The sequence below is a fragment of the Camarhynchus parvulus genome, chromosome 2 (genome assembly GCF_901933205.1).
Source record: "Camarhynchus parvulus chromosome 2, STF_HiC, whole genome shotgun sequence".
Lineage (NCBI taxonomy): Eukaryota > Metazoa > Chordata > Aves > Passeriformes > Thraupidae > Camarhynchus > Camarhynchus parvulus.
The window spans coordinates 22682273-22706693 of record NC_044572.1 but is presented as its reverse complement, the minus strand read 5'-3'; the positions used below and the strand labels follow the sequence as shown (position 1 = coordinate 22706693).

The window sequence follows — 24421 nt, the reverse complement described above, 5'->3', positions numbered from 1 at the left end:
TTACACATTTGATTATAAATATATGGTGGCTTTGGCAAGAAAACTAGAGCAGTATCAATGGTTACAGACCCTCTGACTGGTGGAAGGGCTGTAATATGGGGTGGTAAGATCACAGAGAGACTGGAGAGCACCAAGCTTTGGTGCTGAAATGTCAGCCTTGGCAGTGATGACTACACAGCAGGCATGGCATATAGCTAAGAAGTGGTACTGAGCACTTGGGTCAATGTCTGTGGCCCCATCCTGCCTGGGCAGTACTTGCATGCTGTGTTTTCCAAGTTTGCTTGTATTCCTCTAGGAGTCTTGGATGTTGAGTAAAGCTTATTCAAATACTTAGAGCTTTCATTACATATTTTTCTCTTTGTTAGAAGAGAAACTAGGACAACAACAGCTCTTGGAAGTCCAGTTGTCTGGTCTCTCACCTCAAAACAATCAGTAACTCATACACTACAGCTCACCACAATTTCTACTGCCCTTTCTCAGCCTTTACATCTCCTTGCAGCTGCCACACCCAGAAAAGGGCCCCATACTGCCCAGCCTGAGTAACGAAATTGACTCTTTGGTACAGAGACAAAAAGCAATTTTGAAAACAGTAAAAACTTCTCACCCTCCAATGAGGCCTCTGTTACGTCCCTCTTGATGAATAATGATGCAGCAATGGAACAAAAATCTTACAGGAAAGCTTATGCCGCTTCTGAGGTGCACTGCTGCTCAGTAGGTACGTGAAGGGATAAGTAACATTACACACCTAATGAACCACACATGTGAACTCAAGTCCTGTGAAATAAAACAAAGGAAAAAACTGCTATGACATTTGTTTCCAATGAGCACAAATAGGTGGGGTAGTTTTACAGGAATTTTAATATTAAAAAAATGAGTCACTCCCACATTTTGGGAGAAACAGAGTTCTCTGCATTCCAGTATTTATGCCAACATCCAACCAGCCCCTAGGTTTATATCAGATCAAAAAGAGAGGAGGACTGTCTGAAAGTGACAGCAAAGGAGGAAATCAACCCACTGAAGCAGAGATTATAAAATCATTTTTCCACCCCCTCAAATGAGCTGTGGTACTGAGACAACTGCTTTTTACTGTGCCTACTGCACAAGAACAGTTCTCATACAATCTATTTCCCAAAATGGATAAAACCCAAAACTCCCAGAATGCCAGCTGGGAAGACTAGACATCCTGAGGAATTACCAGCAAGTGTCACTCTATTCTGCAAAAGAATTCAGGTTTTGTGAACTTGAACTATGTTATCAGTATTTTTAACACTCAAAAAGGATTTTGTATTTTGCTCCTTAACATTGGGGAAACGCTCAGTGTAGCAATGTGGGTTTAGATGGTGGTCACTGCTACCTATAGCTATTCCCCAGTAAGCATCTCCTGTGGAAAAGCTGCCTGGGGAAGTGTTCAGGCAGGGCACTCAAGTCCACACACCCCACTTACCACAGCTAGCTCAGTGAAGAGAGGCAGAAAGGCCTTTGGTATGGCCAGTTCCAGCGAGGTTTATTGCATCCACCACGCCAAAGGAAACCAGGGACAAAAGACCAAGCCATGTGGTGTGCACAAGGTGAAGTATGGCGTCAGTGGCCAAGGGTTTGAGGGCACCAGGGTGGCACAAGGAGCAGGGCAAAGGGCATCAGCCTACAGGGAAGATGGGGCTGCCACCAGGGATACCAAACCAGTGAGGAAACAGGGAAAGGAGAAACTATGAGAATGTGGGACATATGGGGAAAGGAATGGGGTGGATCATGGTGTTGTGCAATACTCCACGGGGAAGTCCTTTCTGTCCACCTAGGTGGGGAAAACTCTATGGTATCTTTCCAAGGCAATGCCCTGGGGATTTCCCTGAGGGGGAAGGACTCAGAGGATTCCACAGCTCAGTACTGAGTCACTGTAACCTGCTAAGGTGTAGTAGCCAGGAGCAGCACACAACAGAAGTGAAGCATCAAGAACCACTACCATCCTTCCGGAGTGCCACAAGTCCCTGGGATGCCCAAATGACTTTCACAGGTCAGGAGGCAGCATATTCTCCAGCTGACAGCACATCCTGCACAGCAGATGGGAGGGCAGGAGTTTGGCTTATCCTCCCTTTTCAGAAGGGCTGGTTTGGGGCTTTGTGATGCTTAAAAAAATTCTTCTGTTTCACTCAAAGCAGGAGTCCTATAAAATTAGGCAGCTAAAATGCAGTATACACAGTTTACACCTGTTAAGGTTTAAAATAGTCTGGTGATCAACAGTGGTCACCTGAAAGAGTCTGGTGATCAATATCGAAAGGTAAAGTTTTTCATATTCTAGTAGCTACTGTTTTCAACAAAATTAATCAAAATACACTGCATCTGTATGAGACTCTTTTATTAAAAATACATATCTTCTGTTTCACATAAAAAGAACCAACACTTAACACAATTTAAAGAAGTTGGACAGGAACTACTTGAAAAAATACAGGTTCCTGTAATCCCAGAGCACCCAACCTTTACTGCACAAGCTACAAATTAAAATCTTTCTGTTCAAGACCCCAAGTGCTTGTCCTGCACACAGCAGTGCCCAGGAAGGTGCAGCTGGTCAGAGGCAGGGATGCTAACTGCTCCCCAAAGGCTGTTCCCTGGCAGACATACCTGCAGGATACATATGCTCTCTCTCCCTGTCCAGGGAGGCCTGTCACTCCCCAGCCCTGGTGCTGGGCACGATAGCAACCTTGGCAAAAAAAAAAAGTTGGAGTGGCACTCAGCTCAAGTGTCACAGGTTGGCCATGTCTTTCTGTAACAAAGGAAATACAGCACAGCACTTCCAGGTAATTTCACTTAGGATTCAGCAGAAACATGTTAACAGCATCGATGAAAGAAAACCAGCTACGCTTCAGTGCTAGAACATGATGCAACAGTCTTCTTGCTAACTGAAAGCTATGCTGGAATCCATTATCTTCTGGAGCCCTACTTTTCATAACTCATTCGTCTCTGGCTTTTGGAAAGACACAATTTTCAAACCAACCAGTTATCAGTTTAGGCAGCAGCAAATACTAATTAAAAGTTCTGTGCATAAAAATCAAAGTCAGAATACAAAAGAGCTGTCAGAGGCATCTGCTATTAAAGTGCACAGAGAACAACACTGGCTAAACTTATATTCTTCTAGAAAGCAACAGTTTGCCAGGCTGTCATTCTTGTTCTGGAGATGCCGAAAATTCAGCTCCTTTTTAAGTCACCAAGAGACACATTCATCAACTCTTAAAAATTATCAAAATGCTTCACAAATTCAGGCTCAAAGAGTGTATCAGATGCTGACTGTAACATTTACTGGCCAACTCATAACTGAAGCAAGGCACAAAGAGGGAAAGACACTAAAGTGATGCAGAAGCAAGATGACATGAAATCACACACCAGTGGCCCCTTTGCTTTGACCTTACAAGGCATTAAGGGAGATGGGCAGCTAAACCAGCAACAGTGTTGGACAAGCAGACTAACTGTAAAGCAAAGTTCAGTTGTGAAGAGAAAAACTTGGCTTGCGTGTCATTACACGTGTTCTAATCCCATGCAAGTCATGATCTCATTAAAAAAGATACTTCATACTCTCACACCCTGTAAACATAAGAGAGTATCATGTTTAGGCCTTTAGAGGCACATTTCCTTACATACTCTTTATTGTCTACAGTGTTAATTCCTTAAGACTGCTGTTAAATCAAGCACTGTGTTAAAGGCCTGGCACTTTACTGGCTATGCTGGGAATTATCATAGAGATCAGCTTCCTCTCTCAGTCCACTGAATTCTGAGATCTGCCAGCTAAAACACAATTTTTCTTTGTATACTTATTCATAAATACATGTTATTTCACAAATTTTAACAGACTGAGATTTTCCCAGTATAGTACTTGTTTCTATTTCTAACACCTAGAGGAGGAAACTAAATGGTTTTCAGGACCATGGATGAATCTTCAGAACTGGAATTAAAGAAATTGATTTGATTTTTTTTTAGAAAAACAAATTTATTCTGGGGTAAATGAAATGCAAATATCCACTAAGCTCCAGAATGCCACCAATCAAAACAGCTTTCCTTACTGGGATGACATCTTAAACATAAGATCTTAATTTACCAAAACCTGAGAGAATCAAATGCTTTCTTTAATTATAGCACTCTTCAACTCACTGTCATGAAATTTTCAAGTAATGTCAAAGCCCATATTAAAGAGCTTGGATCCTTAGGGCTCATCTGCTGCTCTGTATTTTAGAAGGCAAAAAGTGATTTAAAGACATCCCAGGCTGGGAATTTACAATCCCTCCTTCATCCTTGTAGAGCTACACAGTGAAGCTCAAAAGTTATTCAAAATCTCATCTTACGGAAAATAGGAATAGAGAACTTTCTGCATTTATGAGGTGGCAGCAGGGGAAATAACTGGATTTTAAAATAGCTGAATTTGAAAGGTGCTAAAGAGCCAAGCTGAAAAGGTTAAGTCTTAATCAGTAATGAAATAAGCTACAGCATTAAAAATCCATCAACCATAAAGATCAACTCTGAAAAAAACACAAGCTCATTGGTCCTTGTATATACACTTTAAAAAAAATCTAGATTAAAAAATCTCTCCCCAGGGTTATAATTCCCTTTTCAGAGAGATGTTGTTATAGCTTGTACACAGTGTTTCAAAAGGATCTTTCATAGTCTTCATAATTCTTTATGATTTTCCTAACCATTTTTGTAGGGAGTGACATTTCTCTCCAGAACTGAACACTTTATATCACACTTGAAAATCCATTTTTAAGAAGGCCTTCAGATAAAACATCCAAGATTCTAATCACAATTTTTAAATACTAGTGGTTTAACTTTTAATCACAAAATAGATTTTGTGAATTTGCTAACTTAGTAAAAAACAGACTAGAAATAAAATTCACAAAAGATTTCTAGCCTCCAGTAATTCACAAAATGCTATTAGAGCACAGAGCAACATTCGTAGTTAAATCAGTTTTATTCCTTCTGACAGCTACTTTGAAAATAAAGGGTAATTTGGCACTAATTCTGTTACAGAAGTTCCAAAGCAGGTATCTGTTTGTGTGTACAGCAAAAACCAAAGAACAGTGCACAGAACTGAATTAGTCTGCCAAACACCCTTTTCAGACATCACATATTACAATATGTGGGTCTGAATGAACAAGAAACTCAGTGAATCCCTTACACCCAGTTCCACTGCCTGCATCTGGACAATACATGGGTGCAAGAGATTGGAATCTAGAAATAGCTTATCAAATCTCAAAGACGTTCAAACCTCCTTTGACATCAGCAAGCAAAAGGATGGATGCATACAATTGTTAGTGTGCTGATCCAGCATTAGCAGCAACTGTGACTGTAGTGAGCTCAGAGTCAAAAAAATAAGAAGAAAAAAAAAAAGAAAGGTGGTCAAGAAGTAACAAACAGACCAGAACAGCAACAGACTTGCTGAACATAGGCCTCCATGGCTTTGTGCCTTGGGAAACTTGACCTTACAAAGGATTATGCTCGGTGCAGGGCAGCACAGAGAATCAAGCCTACAATTTTCATGGCTTGAACGAGCACAAGAACTTGGCTTCCAAGGCTTTGTCTCCTTAAGATGAATGTGTCACAACCGGAATGTCAATTTCTACAGCAGAGAGGCGAGAACGTGCGGAGTAGGGCTGAGAGGCATAGCTGTGCATGCTGGGGGCGTGGGAATACAGGGGCTGCCAGAAAGGAGAAGGGAGGCTTTTGCATGCACAGTACCACAGGAACAGCATGATGGAAGTGAAAAACAGACCGCCAGCACTGGCAATGGCAATAAACACAGAGATGTCAAAGCTGAAGACGGGCTCATATTTCCTGTTCAGATAATTGTTATAAAAAATGACCCAGATGGACGGAGTGAGACAAATGGCACAGGCAAGAAGGAACAAGAGGCCGGCCACGAGATGGCAGCCTGCACTGTTTACCAGGCACTTGGCCAGTTTGACGTTTGGCACGGTCGATACAAAGGCTGTGTTACACATGCCAATCATGCAGAGGAACAGAGCTGAGACAGCAGTGAACATACTCAGAGGAAGGGCAAACTGAAGAACACGCAAATCCAGCTGATCCACAGCCGTGTACCACTGTGGGTCATAGATCACACAGTCTCTGCTCCCATCAAAGCGCGCACACTTAATCCAGAGTCCAGTGTAAACCGTCACATTCCTCTCATTCTTGTTGTACGTGTACAGTCTCATCTGCCTCCAGTTTGGAAGCAGAACTGCTGCCAGGAGCCCAGCTACTGAGGCTGTTCCACTGAGGAAGGCCAGTACGGTTGCCGCATGAACATCCCGGCAGCCCATACTTGCCCACAGAGGTTGTTTCCTGCGATTAAAAAGAAAAATATAAACAAAAACAATGGACACAGGACTAACTACAGTTGATTTTTAATTTTAATAAACTTAGATGACAGCTAGTAGGCACTAACTTTGTGGCACCTTCTTTGTCTAACATGCTTAAGACAGTGGTAACACTGTCTTAAAAACCACTAAATTCATGCTTTAATAAAATGTCAGGTTATTTCACAGACTTATGATTCTCAGCTGACAGACTGTTGAAGCTGCTGTGTTCAAGATGAAAAAGAAGCACATTTGAATGTGTGAGTCTACACAGCCATGATTTAAGTTCACCTGTCCTCAACTGGCAGCTCCCTGTCTTTAGCCCAGATAAGAATATCAGAGTGCATGCTCAGTCCTACCATGCTGCATGAGTAAAAGGGAGTTGCTTAAAATCTGTATCATTAGACTGGCAGGGAATGCATATGTAGGCAGTTATACACATTTTATATAGGCCAAACTGTTGACAAGAGCTGCGAGATAGTGGTGGAGGCTCTGTTGAGTAACTTACTATGAATTTTTCAACAGCAACTAACAGTCCTGCCTCACTACTCCTGCCTTTCAGAATCAACTGTCCAAGCACACAATTACAGAAAGCAGATGACTTCAGCTTTCACATTTTTCACTCCAGAGCAAGTGTTAATGCTGCTTCCTTTTCAATATAACCACTGTCTGCATACCTACTATAGCCTCTTGCCTGCAGAGATGCTGAGAAACAGTCCGAATGATGGGCCCTTACAAACAAACAAAAACTGAAAAAAAAAAGGACTCAATTCAAGTTATCAGTTATCCCTTCTCTGCATGACCAAGATACTTCAAAGACACCCAATACATAACAGGCCCTGAGCATTTACCCCAGAGTGTACTTGAAGGTGGACACCAAGAATTATAGTACCTAAAAATGAACAGATACTTTGCAAATTCTTAGTGACCATTCAGTTATAAACTCCTCCTGAAATTTCTTCCAAATTATTATACAACACTGTGCATATCAGTCAAATGTCTGAAGTCATAAACCAATCCCTTAAGTACCAGAAGTTCTGCTAAATGCATATACAGGTAACTGAGTATCTGTATCACAGAAAGGTTACAGACATGGCTGCAAACAAAAAGGCAACCGGATCTGATCCCTCACTCTCCTTTTATACCTGCAAACATCCAATTACCAGGGAGCTCCAGTTTTCAGGTAAGGAATTCCCATGTATACTGGAAACACACTAAAAGCATTATCAAGCCATACAGCTAGCGATTATTCTATTGATTTATAGACAAATAAATGAAGTTCAATTTGTTTCCTAAGAAACCATTAGGCAATTATTTTTATGCCATCTAACCCTGAAGAATTGCACTGTAATGTGGACACTTTCATTTAAGTGATCACAGTCTAGATTCCAAAGAAGAACTCTGGAAAGAAATAATGACAACCACATTTATGCTAAAAACTACCTTATTTGTCAAAAAGACAGCATTATATTGTTGCTAAGGATAGCTGAGCGTGGGCAAGCTTCTCTTCCCATGGCAGTAAACTTTTCAGATGGCAGGTCATTAACAGGATAGCCCCTGGGTAGGGGGACCAGAGAAGTATTTCCATTATGATTATTTTAATGTGGTGCTTAACCCTAGCTTCAGTAAGGTCAAAACAATCAACTTGCAAGAAAATGGAACTATAACAAATGAACTTCAGGGCTAAATCTAATATTACATCAAATTTTGTTCTCCTCAAGCTTGATGCTTTTGCTCTTCCATAAAGAGCTTGCCTTTACCTGGATATAACTTCCATGCAGACAGGGCATACTCCAAGATAGAGCTATATATGAACCAGCTGGAATAAGCACATGACTGACCATTTTCAGAAACCTGCTGTTTCTGAAAATTCATTTGCAGTAGTAGATTACAGCAAATAGGCACATTGCCCACCATCCCTTCCATCAGGGGAGACCTATCCATCTTGCAAATACTGCTGGCTTGATGATTGTAATTACAATTTCGGGTCCCTGATGAAGACAGTAACAAAACAGGTGTTGTCTTAATTAGATGGCTGCAGTGCACTTACCAGCAGTGTCCTCAAACCAACAGAAACCTTAGCAACTTCTCCAAGTAGGAATAAGGTGTTACTGGATCTAAGAAACAGAACAAAGAAAGAATCAACATCACATTTGTTTCATGCAATTTCAGCAACAGCATTTACATTGCAATTCAGGAATATCAGTTATGTTTGCATTAGGCCAACTCCATTGCCCTCTACAATTTGCTCTTATTTAAAAAACACAACTCAAACTACTTTTTCTTTCTTCAATTTTTTTCTCCAGAGCTTGTTCTCTATCTATTAATCTCAAAAGACAAAGGTGCAAAAAACTGCTCCTCTCATGGGCGTTCCAAGACACAGAGTTTGCATCCTGAATTTTATGTTTTTAGCAAAAAATCTGTAAGAAGTCATACAGAATGATTACTGCAGATGTTAGGTTCCAGGCTCCACTTAAACAGCAGTGAGGAAAGGGTGCAATGATTATTTAATGCCAGAAAACAAAGGACAAGCTCTAAATTGTTTATATATCTTGTGGGTCTCTACTCCTTCCTGCCTTCTACACAAAGGTTTCAAGGAAATTGGAGAAAACCAAGAAACACTGGTAATGCCTTTTCAATGGCTGTCCAGCTTTTCCAGAGGAAAAGATCCTCTTGTGGATTTTCTACCCCCACATCTAAGTCCCAAGATCAAATCTGCAGGTCATAATAGGTAAATCATTTTACTACTCGACAGCATCAGACCTCCAAGTATGTCAGTATGCAAGTGTTAAAAGTTAAAACCTATCGCCGAATTTGTTGGGCTAACATTTGCAAAGACAGAGTTTATTCTAAACTACCCATAGCAAACCCTGAAATATTATAAAATTCATATATGAATAGACTCCATCACCTAAAAAAACATCAAAGAAATCCTTCTATTGAACTATCTAGGCAAGAAAGAGACTTTACAACACAGTCATGAATACTGATTTTTCACTGAATGAGAAAAAGGGTTTCAGATTTGGAAACTCATTAATAAGAATGCTATTGCACATAAGACACAAATGCAGACACACAGCCTGGAGCAGCAGCTTTTGTTCACTAACATTGCTAATGAATTTTCAAGCTTTCTGTGCACTTTGCAGCTGAAGCCAAGATAAACACACAGACCTCCCTCTGCAGGTTCACACCCATGAACAACCACAACAACATAATTAAGTAGAAAATTAGTGCAGGCAAACAAAGCTGTCAGAGGAAGCTGTGCCCAGCCCAGGAGTCCCTCCCATTAAATGACGAAACCTGTGTTGTAATAAACAGATTCAGAGCAGCTACGGAATATTCCCTAATACTCAACTCATTTCTGCACAAATGGAGTTTCTTTTGGTTTTTTCTTCCTCTCTTTAATCCATCTGATTTTACTGTCTAATCCTGGTGGTGTTGAACAACTACGGTCCTCAGCCACTTGTCAACTAGTTGTCCAAGGGAAGAAAACACTTTGGCCAGATAAAACCCTGCCTTGCCTTAGATTCTTAGCTTCAGCTTCTTCCATCCCAAGGATTTTAAAGCTGTACTGTGCAAGACTCTTCTATCTGATCCACAGAAGCCACCATTCCTAATAGCACCCCTTAATAGGGACAGATTTTACCCCCTATTCTAAAGATCCATGTTGCTGTAACGAGAGATGCTGGCTGAAACTGGTTAAAAACTGGTGAGTCATTAAAGGCCCACACGATAGAAAAAATGGAAAAAAAAAAAGACAACAAAAAGGACATTTACTACAGACAAAATGCAGAAATAAGTAAAACCAGCTCTGTTCTCTTGCACGGCCTTGAGAAGCCCATGGTCTGGGAAGCATCACTGTTTTGTAAAGCCCGCTGGAGAGAAGTCACAGCGCAATTCATCAACACAAACGACTGCCGGACTACCCACAACAGCATGAGCAGTTCAAAAATTTTCACGAGTTTTAGCAAACTGGCCACCAGAACTGGAGGCCTAAACCTCGCCAGTTTCAAGGGACTGACTTAGAACCACTGCCACCAGTCTCTTTTTTTGATTCTGGGAATCAATCACGCAGTTCCACGTCCTACAAAACTCCTTTCAAAATTAAATACAGATGTACAGGGTTAGAATTAACGATCCTAGCTAACAGATTAGGACTTCCAAGAAAAACTTGGAGCAGGGGTAATTATTTTACCGACTGAATCGGAAAGAGCAGCTGACGCACGGAGAGAACACACAGCGTCCCCCCGGAGAGCGCCGCCGATCCCCGCCCGCGACAGCGCTCCGAGCCCGCCGCACTGCGATCCCGGACTCGCGAGGGAGCCGGGAAGCGCCGCAGGGCCCGGGCTGGCCGTGCTCACCGTGTCCATGCCCGCTCACCTTGCCGCCGCGCTCAGGAGGCGCCATGGCCGCCGCTCGGGCCGCGGAGCCGCCGCGCTGAGGAGAGGCCGCGGCCGCGCGGGGCCTTGTGGGGCGGGGCGGCGGCGCCGGCGCAGTGCGGGCCTGGCCCGGCGCACCCCGGCTCCCGGCCGCGCCCGCCCGCTCGGGGCTCTCCGCTTCCCGCAGGGCGAAGAACTCCGTTAGAACTCCGCCAGCCCGGGCTGGAAACGCCGGTGCTCTAACACACGTCCCTGCCATAAGGCAGCTGGCTGCAGGTCCGAGGAACCCGACCGCGGCAGGCAGCTGCGGCCCACGGCGGACAGCTCCAGTCAAACCATGCTGCCTCTCAGTCCAAACACACCCCCACTACCCCCTTAACCTCACTCATTAAGACCGGTGTTCACAAAGTCTGGAAAAAACAAAATGCTATTTTCAGCTATCAAATAGAAAAGGAGGCTCAGGGGTGATGATATCACTGTACAACCCCCTGAAAGGAGGTGGTAGCCAGGTGGGAGTCGGTCTCCTCTCTCCTAGGCAACCAAGAACAGGATGATGAGAGGAGATGGCCTCAGTCTGTACCAGGGCAGGTTCAGGTTGGACATCACGAGGAATTTCTCCACAGAAAGGGTAATGGGCTGCCCAGGGAGGTGGAGGGAAGAGGTGTTTAAGGAAACACTGATTGCCATGGTCCAGTTGACAAGGTAGCGTTTGATCATTGGTTGGACTCAATCTCACAGATCTTTCCCAACCTAATTCATTCTGCAATTCTGTAAAATCCTATTCTTAGCATCAGTGAAAGCATATTAGCCCCGAACACAGTAAAATTAGAGGAAAAGCACAGTAAGAACCAATACCAATGATAAAATAAATGCATTATTGTGGAGGGATAGAACGCAAGACAGTAGTCTCACACCTGAGGAGTTGCAGCTGTACCAATCACCAAGGATTAGGAACAGGCCTGCCCTTAATAGGCCACAGCTGTGTCCAATAAGACAACGAGTGCTACACAACAGTAGGTTAGCTGGGTCAGGAGAGACTTGGAGTTTGTTGGCTGTACTGAGAAGGAGTCAGTGCTGTGAGGAGCTGCACATGAGAAATCACCGAGAAGGTATGGGACTTTTGCGATAAAATAACAATGCATTATGACAAACCATACCTTTCCTCCCAGTGACTGCTTTAACAAAATCTAAAAAAGCAGGGTATGATACATATATTACAAAACAAAACCAAACCAAACTAGAAGGCTTTGATGTAGTCAGTCTTATTTTGCTTTACAAGCAATTTAATAGCTTTAAAGTAGAAAATGCTCTGACAATGAAGGACTTATATTTTTTTTTTAATTAAAATGTGAGTGTGCCTTCTTGTAATACAAAATCTAGAACACTAAATATTGCCAAAAATGTATAGCTGTGTTGAGAAAAAGCCGTTTTCTTCACTGAAATGTAACATAAACCAAGCAACTCCATAAAAGGAGGGAATCACAAATTAAGCATAGGAATTTGAAATCAGGATTTATACAACTAAGATGACTACAGTAGGCACCAGCAGGTGCCAAAAAACCCTCCAACATTACAAATCAGTCTTGCTTTTTGTGCTCCTACAAGTCACTTCCTAGTAGCCTTTAATATGTGTTTTCCTTTAAATCCTTAAAACCAACAAAACCCCTACAATCCAATGCCTGTCACAATAGCAGAACTTAGGTTCACCTTAGAAGGCCCAGACCCTGGAAAATTCCTCCATCAGGAACTTCCCTTGGTTCTTCTGAATCCACAGGATAGGTAGAGTTGTTGAACTTGCTCCTTTCATGCAAGTTATATTCCCTCCATTCCTCTCACTTGGCATAAAATATTCCAGGGATCATCAGTTGTTACGCAGTGCTTTGAGTTACACATACTTTGGTCTTTATATTGTTGAGCTTTGTAGCCAACATAAATTAAAAAAAACCCCTTGTCTCTTTCCCCACTGTGCCCTACCCACATGCCTAAACAAATGGAGGGAAGCAGGCAGTGAGGGAAGAGGGAACAATTACATGGAAGGTCTGCACAACAAAGGCTTCATGTGCATATTTAAAATATTAAAATGTGCTGGATCCATTCAGGAATGTCAGCTTCTATTCATTTGTTCTTCTTTGGAAGTTTGTAAAAGCAGGAGCTTCTTTTTCCGATATTCTTCATTCACCTGCTCTGCTTGCTCATCTATGGATTTTCTTAGACATGTTTTGAGTTCCTCAATTCCTTCTCCAGTGTATGTAGATATAGGAATCACCTCTCTAAATTCAAGAGTATTTTCTGGAATCATTTCTTCCTCTAGTAAGTGAAAGAAGTCTGAAAAATTGTATTGAAAGAGTTAGTACAATCCCCAAATACTGTATGACTACAAAGCCCATAAAATCCCATTAAATGTAGAAAATAAACTTTAATAAATTACAGTTATAAACATAGCTGCAATTAATATAAATACTATCTGCATAATTAGTCTTCTCAAATCTCAGAAGACAAGCACTAATATAGCAGTTATACTATTCTTAATGCTGCCATGAGAACATTCTATACACTTCCAATGAGCATAAAGAAATCCCAAGTTGCAGAATATGGGAGAATATAGTCTTAAGCTTTTCTGGTTTCTACACATTCCAGGAAAGAGAAAGCAATTCATCCCAATGTAATTGCAAGATTGAAATAAACCTACATAGACCTTTCGAGAATTTTCATGTGTTTATGCCAAAATCACATGACAAATGGTACATGTGTCAGTGCCTGTGAGGGGACCTTCTATGCAGGTTACTGTTATTCCAGACACCTAGACCAGAAACTTACTCTCCCATATCATGGTTGGGGAAGATCATCTGGGATGTCTCTATTTTATTACAATCCTTTCCCAACAGTGAAGCCGTTACAAATACATATAAACAGAGCTCTAAATGCAGGAAGTGATTTTAAACATATGTTCAAATAATAAATTTAATAGCTGACTTCAGTTTCAAACAACTCTCTGCCAACGCAGAGTTATCCATATGAAATCATACTACAAATTTTGTTGAAAGTTATTGCTGGAATTTCATTTACCCTGAGGATTCTCAAGTTGTGTCATAAGTTCATCCAAGTTATCCTGTGCACAAGGCAAATCCATTTTATTAATGGCAAGAAGTGCAGGCTTTGTTACAAGTTCCTCTTTGTACAGCTCCAGTTCCTTAAAAGAAAATTTCCCTTAGTAAGTATCTGTAGTTTAACAAGTGCTACTTCAATTTTACATCTCCTCTTGCATTTGTTTAATTGCCTAAATAGCCCTTCTCACCCAAGCAGCTGTGAGTTTGACTCAGGTGCTCAAGGCTGATCTATTACAGCACAGAAGAAAATTATGTTCAGTGATTCAGTCATTTTTTTGCTGAAAGACAGATTTCAGGTAAACAGGCTAGCTCATTCTGAAATGCCAGTTACAGAAAGAATGAGAGTTTTGGTTTTTGTTTATACTGACATCCATGACCACAAAATCAATTTCAGAAAAACTTCAGACATATAAAACATATAAGAAAATCCTTTGTAGTGTTATAATACTTAAACATTTTAATATTAGAAAATCCCAACCTGAATAAACTAAAAATAAATAGCAATACCTGAAATGTAGAAGATTCATCAACTTAAGTCACACAGTTAGACATAAATTTAAAATTACACAATATGTATTATTTGAATCAGAAGCATAGTTAAGAGATGGAAACAGTGCATGTCTGCTAGGCTGGGGCCTGATGTTGGTCTATGCAGTAAGGGCATCGAGGCAGGGCTTTAACTGTAACCACACATTTCTACTTCTTAAAATGCTACTGGATTGGGGAACTGAAAATGATGTGTCTTTTTACCTTTACTTGACTGTAAGAAATATCCCACATGGTGCACAGATTAATCAATTCTATTATTAATTATGGGGTACCCAACATAAACTATAGAGGTTTAACCTGGACAAGTAAAAATTTTGGAGAATCTCTTTGGTCACTGGCTTTATATTATAAATCCAGAAGACACCCTAACATTTGAATGTTTCTCAATCAAAACTGAGCCATTCTCTTGACTCAACACATAACTACAGCTGTCACATAGGAAGATGAGAACTTACCTTTGTTAGAAGCAATATCGTTTCAAAGGCTGTTCTGAACTGAGTCTTCATAGACAGCTGAAACCCAGAAATATCAACCTGAAAAAGTTACACAAAAACAAGTTTTGTGGTGTAAAATTATGTCAGAGTATCAAGGTACTCTCCATCAACTACTTTGCCCTGGAATGTCCATGGCAATGTGTTCACTCATTGGCAAATAACAGAGAGCAACTAAACAGCAAAGAAACATCACACACTGCAGGCGCAAACTGGTTAATTCTGATACAGTGTTTCTCAAAGGTCTGGTTTTTAAACTTCTTATGGGAAATCTTACCGAAAAAAAATCATGCTTTTGTTATGCTTGGAACACTTCACTGTTCTAAATTAATTGGAAATTTTCAATGATAAATTCTATTTAAGAACTTAATTTATCATTAGTCATTTAAATGGTCCATTCTGTAAACACAATTACAGCTATATTTATCAGAATCATGCAAATTACAAATGACTTTCTAAATTCCAACTACATTGCAATTAAGATATATTTTATTTATTGCACTTTGATTTCAATAAACTGTAATTTTTTTTAACTTACAACTAAGAGAAGTTGTTTGGTTCTCTCTACATGTTTGAGAAATTTATGGCCCATTCCTTTGTTTGCATGTGCACCTTCTATCAGTCCTGGGAGATCAGCTACTGAGATCTAGGAAAACAAAAGTTTCAAACAAAATACCTCAAGTAAGCAAACCCAGGGACTTTAAAATGTCAACAGTGATTATCACTATACATAAACAAAAGAACCCAGACAAAATAATATGCATTGGCTGTTTCAATACATTTACAATCTATCATTAGAAGCAGATTAAACAAAATGCTGCTATTTCACAGACCTGGTGCTCCTCATGTTCCCCCTGTCTATTTTTTATAGCTGTCTGCAAAGTACAAAATAGAGGGTAATAATACCTCAGCAGAGATCTTACAAAATTTAGCTATTACCTGAGAATAAAACAGACTCTGAAAGGTGAGCAGCTTAGGCTATCACATTTGTATAGAATTCAACCTGTCACTGAGAAAGCAAATAAAGTCTGTTCCTTGTGGCTACAGAGTACCATTACTCCAAATACAAACCCACTTAACACTGCTCCCCTGAGCATGAGCAGCTACAAGAATTTGATTTCTGCTCTTCAGCTAAATGAGACTTTGATGAATCAATCAGCTTCCAGACAGAGCCCAGCGAAGACTGCCACAATGGACAGGGACCTTGTCACTTTCTCTGCTGGTTGAGAGGGCTGTTGGACAGCTGAGGCAGACCGAAAAAAAAGCAGAATGATAATGAAACCCCCAAAATGGCTACTCAGTGAGTCACAGAAAGCTAAGACAGAGAATGAAGTAAAGAAGAGCAAAGGTAGGGTCTTCAAATCTATCTAATGCCTATTTAGACAGGAACTGGATTAAACTGAACAATCCCTGAAGCCACCATACCATAAAGTTTCCAGTGTGCTACTTAGTGCAGAAGGGGGCCAGATACTCTGGTAGAAAATGTAAGTCAGTCTGCTAGTTTTCATGATCTGGTACTGGGACCTGACACCCAACTCTACTCAGGTCCTCTACTCCTGTGTCTTTTTTTTTTTTCCCAAGCAGTAATGGCAGACAGCACTAGGAAACTTGCACGTATTTTCTTTTTTATATGGTACTAAGATAAAATGAACAAATTGTTATATATCTCTTTAAAAATATCAATGTTCTTTAGAAAAAAATGAATCATCATCCTTTCAGTGATACAGAAAAGACACCTCAATTATTGCTGTTAATTACATGGCTTATGTTGTTTTGGTTTCAGCAGTTGCAATATGGAGAGAACTTCCTCTTATCCCCAGAAGTTCCCCCTGACAACCCCTAGTTCCCTCAACTTTAAGAAACAAGTATTTTATCCACATAGTTCTTATATAGCCCCCAACACTGTGGTATAAAACCCATAAACTCTAGAAATGGCCAACAGTAAGGATCACTGGCTGTGACAAGAAAAAGACTTCAGAAAAGAAAGCCAGGAGTGCAAGTAGATCTCTTGCTGGAGAAAAATACACCAGTATAAGCAAGAGATCCTCATTCATGGTAGACATTTTGAAAGGGCTATGAAAAATCCTGTTTATTTGCAGCATAGCTTTCTAGGATAAGCTACCCTAAACTCGCAGATAAAATGAATATAAAAAAAATTCCCTTAGACATATTGCATCTCTGCAGGGAACCAGACAAACTAGACTTACTTTCTTTAATACGCAGTTTATTTGAAGTTTGTTAAATGAAGGTTTCAAGCATCAGCTACTGAATCTCCCTAGCATTATTGGTTCTGAAAGCAGAAACAGTGGTTTTTTGTCTTTCCATATCTGAGGGTTATGTTTTTCTGGTTAACTCATCTGAAACCCTTTTATGCACTCGCCTTTTATCTTGAAAATGATGAGTCCAGTGCTGCATGTATCATACACTTCAAAAACAAAGTAAAAGCACATCAAAGAAGATTTAAGCTTGAGGAATGAAAATGTTTGTTGCAATTTTTAAGTGAAGCTGGGGTCCAAAATCTATTAGCCTCTCTAATCTCATTTAACACTGGTTTCCCCATCAGTGGATACTGTAGAAAGGATTCCAGGCACCACAGAATTAATCTGACAACTTGCATCTGAAGAAGCTGGATGGAACAGAGCTCACAAAAATTCAAGTGGAAGGGCCGTAACTCCAGCAGTCTTTCACAACCACAGCCTATCACAAAAGGAACTGGACCCAGGTGCCTCGCCTCTCAGGTAGTGCACTATCCTGGCTGTTCAGGTAATCACTATCACATCATACTATTTCAGTTTTTAATTAGAAAACCCAACCCACCAAACAAAAAACCCCCTACGCCCCAAAAAACAAACCAAACTAACAAAAATGCCACAAAGACAAAAAAAAAACCCTAAAAAAAAGTTAGAACAGCCAACCTTGAAAGTCATAACAAGAAGTTATGGTAGCAGGGTTATAATCACAAAACTCCCTGCCATTCACTAATGTAGATCTTCAGCAATTGGACAAATCTGCCATTATTTCTATTCTGAAAATTACTCAGTCCAGAGCTCTCTGTACAGGAAACTTGCAAGAAATTTTCTTGTTCTAAATAAAAATAACAGGCTGGTCTCTGAAACAGTGATTTTTTTCCCAAGTCCTAAACTTTTAAGAGTACACTAGGACACAGCAATCCCAATTCCATGAACAATTTCATACTTCTAAGATTGTAAGCCAGGATTAGAACCACAGAAGGAAGGGAAGGTAAAATGAGAAGCCATTTATTAAAGTGACTTGAAATAAGCCCTACATCATAATACTGTATTTGGCTATGAAACTCTCTTATTATTACTTCATAAAACAGGACTTTTCTCACAACTCCTGCTAATCCCATGCAATTGCATCTGACATGTACACATTATGGATACACACATGAAAATACCTACAAGTTCTCATTCTCTTTCTGAAATTCTGTTAAGCAACATAAGTAGTCACTCCATATAACTTTAACAAACAATCAGAGTGAGGTTTCATACCAACCTGCTTATAATCTGCATACATGATCTTTCCTAGTTCAGGCTGTACTGTTGTGACTGTGGCAAGGAAAGAGGAAGAAAACAAAACTGGTTTTAACATTTAAAAAATGTTAAAGTTACAAAACATTTAAATATTGTAGAACTTTCTCAGTGTATTTAAATTAAACAAATGTGCAGTAGCAAAAAATAAAAGGAAAAGAAATAAAGAAAAAGTAAAATAAGATAGATGAAAATTAGACCACAAAAAATCCAGTGCTTCACCAAGTTTTATCTCTTTCTGCATTCTGCTCCAGTCATCTCAAAATGGGAACAGTGAAGGTAGAGAAGTCTCAGACACAAAAACTATTACCTAGACTATGGATTAGCGTACAAACAGGGATAAAACAGTGAAAGGTAAAGTGAGATAGGACTCTTCAAACTGAGAAAAGGCTGTAGAGAATTGGGAATGGTGCGAAAAGGTCAGTAGGAATTATCAGTACTTGCACTTTTACTTTTTAATTAAAGAAGATCAGACAACTAATTCTAACTTACTGATAGAAAAATAATAAAAAAATTCTGTTCATTTTTCAGTGGACAGATTAAAACCCCACAATTTTCTCTGTTGCAAGTGGTAGCAAGTTCTAAAGGATGTAAGATGTTTAGGCAAAGGATCTTGATAGTATATATTCTGTAGACTGAGGATATTACACACCACAGAGAATCTCAGTTGCAATAAAAGGGGCTGAGACAAAAATAAATGTTAAATAGACCCTGCATTAACAGGTTGAAGAATTATGGGGGTGTATACATGTAAAACTAAGGTGGGAAAAGGAACTGGATATTAAGACAGAAAGTATCTCCTTGAAGTATTTCTTATAATTAAAAAGCCAGGCAACATTGCTATACCCTATTCTTTATTAGAAACCTTTATTATAAGCAAGTCAGTAAAAAGACTTCTTGCTGTTGGGAAATACTACTGCTCTAAAAATAAGAGCATGAACTTACATGCATAATTTGCAATCTCAGGTTTGGCATGAGAAAGCTTGCTTAACAAGGATGACTTTCCTGCATTTGGAAACCTAGAAAGAAAGTCAGGATTAATACACTGAATAAACACCTATATGATTCCTGTGTATTTATTTCCAAACATGCTCTTCGATGCTATCAACTCATTTTTGCACTCATTTACTCAGACTATTTTTTTTTACAAAACAAACAAGCCCCAGATCATTATGATTTACTTTTTGACATCAAATCTGAATAATTTTTCTAAATCCAGCATCTAAATCCAACATCCTCCTAAGGATGCAGGCAGGAGAGTTATGTAAATACAGGTGTAATATATTTAAGGGAAATCTTTCAAAGTCACTCAGACAGAAATACAGCATTACCATCCAGGTACACTTGGATTCACTCTTCACGTGCTACAGCTAATTTTGTACATTATGCTTGCATTCTAAAAAAGCTGTCATGCAAATATATCTTACCAGCTGGATTTACAGTCTCTTAGCATACACATCAGGGTTTATGAAAGTGTACACTATAAGTAGCAATGATACCTATGTTAGAGTTTAGCTAACAGAGCAAAGCAAATGCAAACTCAGATAGAGTGCGACTGTGTATATGGACACACACGTGCACAGTTTATGTGTGGTTTTAAGGCAGTTGTATGAGGGACCCTGAAATTAGTACTAACCTGTAATTAGTACTACCAAGTAAACCTAAAGGAACACCTAGCAGCTGGTCTGTGCTCACCTGTCTGTTATAACATCTTCACTTTACAAGGGATATCCATACCTGCATCCTACAAGTGTTCCTTAAGGGATACACCAGCTTTTACAAAAGCTTATTCACAGAATACATCTACCCACTGAAATGAAAACCTAAGTTAAGACTGAAATTGTAACACCCACTTGTTTTAAAGATTAACCTGAGCTGGAAAAGGCACAATAGCTTTGATGCATGTGAAACTTGAAGTTAATCCTGACACCCAAGGATAGACTACAGTTCTTATTCTTAGCACATACTCCATTCAGAAAGTCCACACAAGACTTGTGTTCCAGTTCCAGTCAAATTCACAAATATTCATCTCAGAATTATCAAAGAAAACTCTGTCTACAGGCAACTCAACACAGTCATAAGATACAAAGGCAGGTGTCCCACAGAAAACCAAATAGTCTCCACTTGAATGCATGGAGAACCATGGCCTGTTAACAAGGCTGGTACTATATTGTAGGCCTATATAAAGGGGCTGTACATAAATCTTTCTTAAAAAAATGAAAGCAACCTAATAGCTCTTGTTATAAATAGGGAAACTATTGACTGCAGTTTTCATACACTCTGATGTTGAAAGGTGCCTTAAAGACATTCCACAAGGTTACTCTGGTCATATACTGGAGAAAGCACTTTGTTTCCACTGAAGTAGATTATGTTCTTTGAAGTTTAAATTGCAACCTAGACTAACACATCACAACCTGTACCCAAACTTGATGGGCCTTTCTCAAGTCTATATAGTTTTTTTACCTGATCTAATAGCAAACCACTCACAAAAAAGGCAAAAATAGCAAACACAAAGAGATCAAAGTACAACCACAACCATTGGAGGCTGATTCATACTCTCAATAAGAAAATTATATGCTTCTCTAATTGACTGATAATGATTTTTGTGTCCATTTTGAAGGCAAACTGTCAGCTGAAATACAAGATTAAAGAAGCATCAGTATCATAAAACTCTTGTACTTTCACAGTGATCAAAACAAGAAAAAAATTCTGTCATGTAATTACTGAAGACCAACTGAAATTTGTATAACTTTAGAGAAATGTTATGCTGTCAAAATTATTTCGAATAACAAAAAAAGAAAAATATAGTTAGTGTATTAACCTGTCCTCTAGTTTCCATTTTATATCCAAGCTGTCTTCAAGTTTCCATATTTCATTGGTATATACCAACTAGACTATTTTCACCTCAAACTCATAATTTCATGTTTCCCATGTTTTTTTATTAATAAGGACCACAGGGCTGATTTATGTTAGCAGATGCTGAATAGAACAATAGTTGTACCACACTACAAGTGTAGCCTGTTGAAAGCTTTCTCCAAATAAAAATATATTTATCTGCATTGTTATAAAGCAGCAACATGGATATGCAAGTCCTACTGTTCTAGTTTGTAATTGCTTCCTTCCAACATTACAAGCTGGTTTTTTGGGAGAGTGGGAAACGTAGCCTTTGGCATTCTCTTCACAATTGCAACTGAAAGGATCTACTTGAGCCATTGCCATGAAGTTAAACATGCAATATGCAGTGTTCTTGGCTCTGTTTTGCACCTCCTACCTACTTAATAAATATTGTGCTAATAATATTGTGGCTATCACTGCAAATGCTAAATACAATTATATTATCCTGATTCATGAAGCCCTTTATCCACCAAAACATAATGAACACTTTCAAATGTTAAAATTAATTTTAATAGCTTTAAACTCAAACAGATTTTTTCAAACTGCAAATAACTTAGGTGACAATGCAAATGCACAATTAACACTCATCATCCAAACACCCAAATTTCTTTGAAATCAAATTTGAAGTGTACTGCTTTGTTTTCTAAAATTAGTTTTCAAACTACTGTACTTACCCAACCAAGCCAACATCTGCTATAAGTTTCAAATCAAGATGAACAGTTCTCCTCTGACCTTTGCAAGGCAGAAAGTTTGTAGCAAAAGAGCCTCCAAGACCTCCACGAGCTGCTAAGAATCTCTCTCCTGCTGCATTAAGCTCTCCTGAAAATAAAATTGTTAGTGAAAAAACACAATCTCCTGCAGTAGTTCACTTGTGATTTTCCATTTAAATGTCTCCAGTTATAAGACAATTCTGTGTACTTTTCCTTGCAAGAACTGTGCCCTCAAGGTGATAGTGAATTTCCTTGGTTGGCAACAAATGAAAGCCATCACACCCCAGTATTTTTCTGTCATACAATCAGTCACCTCAAGAAAACTGCAGACAGGCAAAGTATGGCCAAGATGGAGGTTCTGAACCCTCCAATATCTGAATTCAAGAATGCAAGGAAAAACATTCATTGATAGAGATGTGGCTCCCTTCAGATGGTGTATATTTTTCCATTAAGATCCAGACTATGATATCTCCCTTAAGGTTAAAATAATTAAAACAACAAAAAAGAACAACACTTGGATATCTTTAGCCCCCTGATATGCCTGCATCATAAAAAAATCTTGCAATACATCCAATGTAGTTAAACATCCAAACCAGGGCAATTTGAGAATTTAGTTTTAATTCTAAACAGTCTGAAAAGAAAAACTGAGAAACTGCAAAGGAACCATTGAGAGCTATTCCAAGAGTATTGAAAGAGATCTTGGTGAGTAAAAATCAGAAATGCATTTTAAGTAACATAAAATTCAGCAAGGATCTTTGTCTTTTGAGCATTTTCATAATTCAATAAAGATACAGGGACACTTACTTGGGTTTATGGAAACATAACTTATGTGAGGTCATGAATGGTTCTGTGGAGGATCAGTATGGCTTCCAGCCTTTAACACTTGTTTCCAACAGCAAAGGACTTGTATGTAGTGATACAAATCAACTACTGCTAATTTCTGGAAGAGGTCCCTGCTTTTCCAGCAATTTTTACAGTGTATTTTTCAATTCTTTGGCCAAACAAAGAAAAAATACAGACATCTTTTGGAAAACCTCTACCCTTAAAACATCCTACTATTAGAAATTCACTAGATGTTATCAATAAATGTGACGAACATTAGATACTTTAAAACAAAGCAAAGGTTCTTACCAATCTGCTTGCCATCATCATCAAGAACTGAAATTCCCAAAGGCACATGAACTTCACAATCTTTTCCTTTTTCACCTTTTAGAGCTTTAACACTGGAAGAAATTAAACCAGGCTTAGTACCTTAATCTGACATTTTGCTTTCTGGAGAAGTTTTAAATAACAACTTTCATTAAATAGATTCTTACCTGCTGTTGGCTCCTGTTCCAGCTACAAATCGCTTCTGGGGATATTTCTCCCTAATGCTTTTTAAAGTAGTCCTTTCTCGGGCGACGAACCAGACATCACCACCTCTTCCTCCTTCCCCTCCCAGATTGGGATAACCCATTCCACCGGTTCCTCCTCTCACATAGACCCGCAAATCGTCTATGAAGTTGCTGTACTAATAAAACAACAGTTTCAACACCAATTGATTACCTTCTCTTTATACTTCGCTTCGCAGAAACGTGTGTAAACCCGCGTGGACTGATCTTTCATGGCAATAGATGGAACTTCAGAAAGCAGAGCGGATAGTTTTTAATCAATGTTTAGCATGGCTTCCCCGGCAGCGACACCTCACGGCGCGCAGGGCCCCGGGCCGGGCCGGGCCAGCGGAGTCCCGCGTGAGCCGCCAGGGCGGGACATCGCCGCCGGGCCCTGAGGGCGCCAGGCGCTGCGGGCAGCACGGGCGGGACGGGACGGGACCGGTCCGCACCACCGGCACACGGGAACTCCCGGAGAGGCCCCGCAAGCGGGACCGCGGCTCCCCGCCAGCCCTCCTCGCCAGCCGAGCGCCGCCTGCGGCGCCGTCCCCACCGCTCCCCGCGCCGGCCGCACTGACCTTCCGCAGCAGCGCCGCGCCGCACCGCACCATGGCGGGAGCAGCCGCCGCCGGGCCCAGGCCCGTGGCTGTGCAGAGGGCACGGAGCAGGAGGGCGGGCGGGCTCCGGGCGCCGCACGACGGCAGCGCAGAACCGGCCCCGCTCCGGCCCTGCAGGCGCGCAGGCGCGGCCCGGCCCGGCCTTGGGCCCCCCCGCCGCTGCTGCTGCTGCTGCTGAGGGGCCGGCGGCTGCTCCGAGCCCCGGCGGCTGCTCCGAGCCCCGGCGCGGCGGGGCCGGGCCCGCTGCCTGACACGGCCGGCCCCGCGCCTCGGACCCAAGGGCGGCAGCGACGCCGAGACCCGCAGGGCCAGTGGGATTTAACAAATCGTCCGGAGAGTTACAGAGGATGAGAAGGGGTCCTGCCTCACCAGGCCTCGTAACCTCAAAGGAACACCTGGGCGTTATTGCACATT

At 40.5% G+C, this 24421-nt stretch overlaps 2 protein-coding genes across 5 annotated transcripts; both read right to left on the bottom strand.

The window, feature by feature from the left end:
• Positions 1-2336: 2336 nt before the first annotated feature.
• On the bottom strand, positions 2337-10795 carry CLDN12 (claudin 12). 2 transcript variants are annotated; one of them, XM_030943618.1, is made up of 3 exons: positions 10719-10795; positions 8389-8455; positions 2337-6324 (listed from the first exon to the last, which is right to left on the bottom strand). In XM_030943618.1, the coding sequence occupies exon 3, from the start codon at positions 6300-6302 to the stop codon at positions 5565-5567; it is 738 nt and encodes a 245-aa protein (XP_030799478.1). In that variant the 5' UTR covers positions 6303-6324; positions 8389-8455; positions 10719-10795; the 3' UTR covers positions 2337-5564. The 2 variants fall into 2 exon arrangements, with proteins under 2 accessions (XP_030799478.1, XP_030799479.1); XM_030943619.1 differs by having other exon boundaries at positions 10700-10786.
• Positions 10796-11973: 1178 nt separating this feature from the next.
• GTPBP10 (GTP binding protein 10) lies at positions 11974-24130 on the bottom strand. Of its 3 annotated transcripts, none has more exons than XM_030943971.1 (10): positions 23969-24130; positions 23337-23530; positions 23152-23243; positions 21985-22129; positions 19361-19434; positions 18381-18433; positions 15403-15510; positions 14829-14906; positions 13784-13907; positions 11974-13042 (listed from the first exon to the last, which is right to left on the bottom strand). In XM_030943971.1, exons 1-10 carry the CDS (start codon positions 23999-24001, stop codon positions 12822-12824), a joined length of 1122 nt encoding a protein of 373 aa, XP_030799831.1. In that variant the 5' UTR covers positions 24002-24130; the 3' UTR covers positions 11974-12821. The 3 variants fall into 3 exon arrangements, with proteins under 3 accessions (XP_030799831.1, XP_030799833.1, XP_030799832.1); XM_030943973.1 differs by having other exon boundaries at positions 23337-23525; XM_030943972.1 differs by having other exon boundaries at positions 23337-23639; positions 23969-24104.
• Between the last annotated feature and the right edge of the window lie 291 nt (positions 24131-24421).

Coding starts and splice junctions, on each gene's coding strand:
- GTPBP10 (XM_030943971.1), bottom strand. CDS start 24,001: ATGGTGCGGTGCGGCGCGGCGCTGCTGCGGAAG. Junction 23,531..23,968: donor GCGCGGCGCTGCTGCGGAAG/GTCAGTGCGGCC, acceptor TTGTTTTATTAG/TACAGCAACTTCATAGACGA. Junction 15,511..18,380: donor TGTATGCAGATTATAAGCAG/GTTGGTATGAAA, acceptor TTGTTTTCCTAG/ATCTCAGTAGCTGATCTCCC.
- CLDN12 (XM_030943618.1), bottom strand. CDS start 6,302: ATGGGCTGCCGGGATGTTCATGCGGCAACCGTACTGGCCTTCCTCAGT.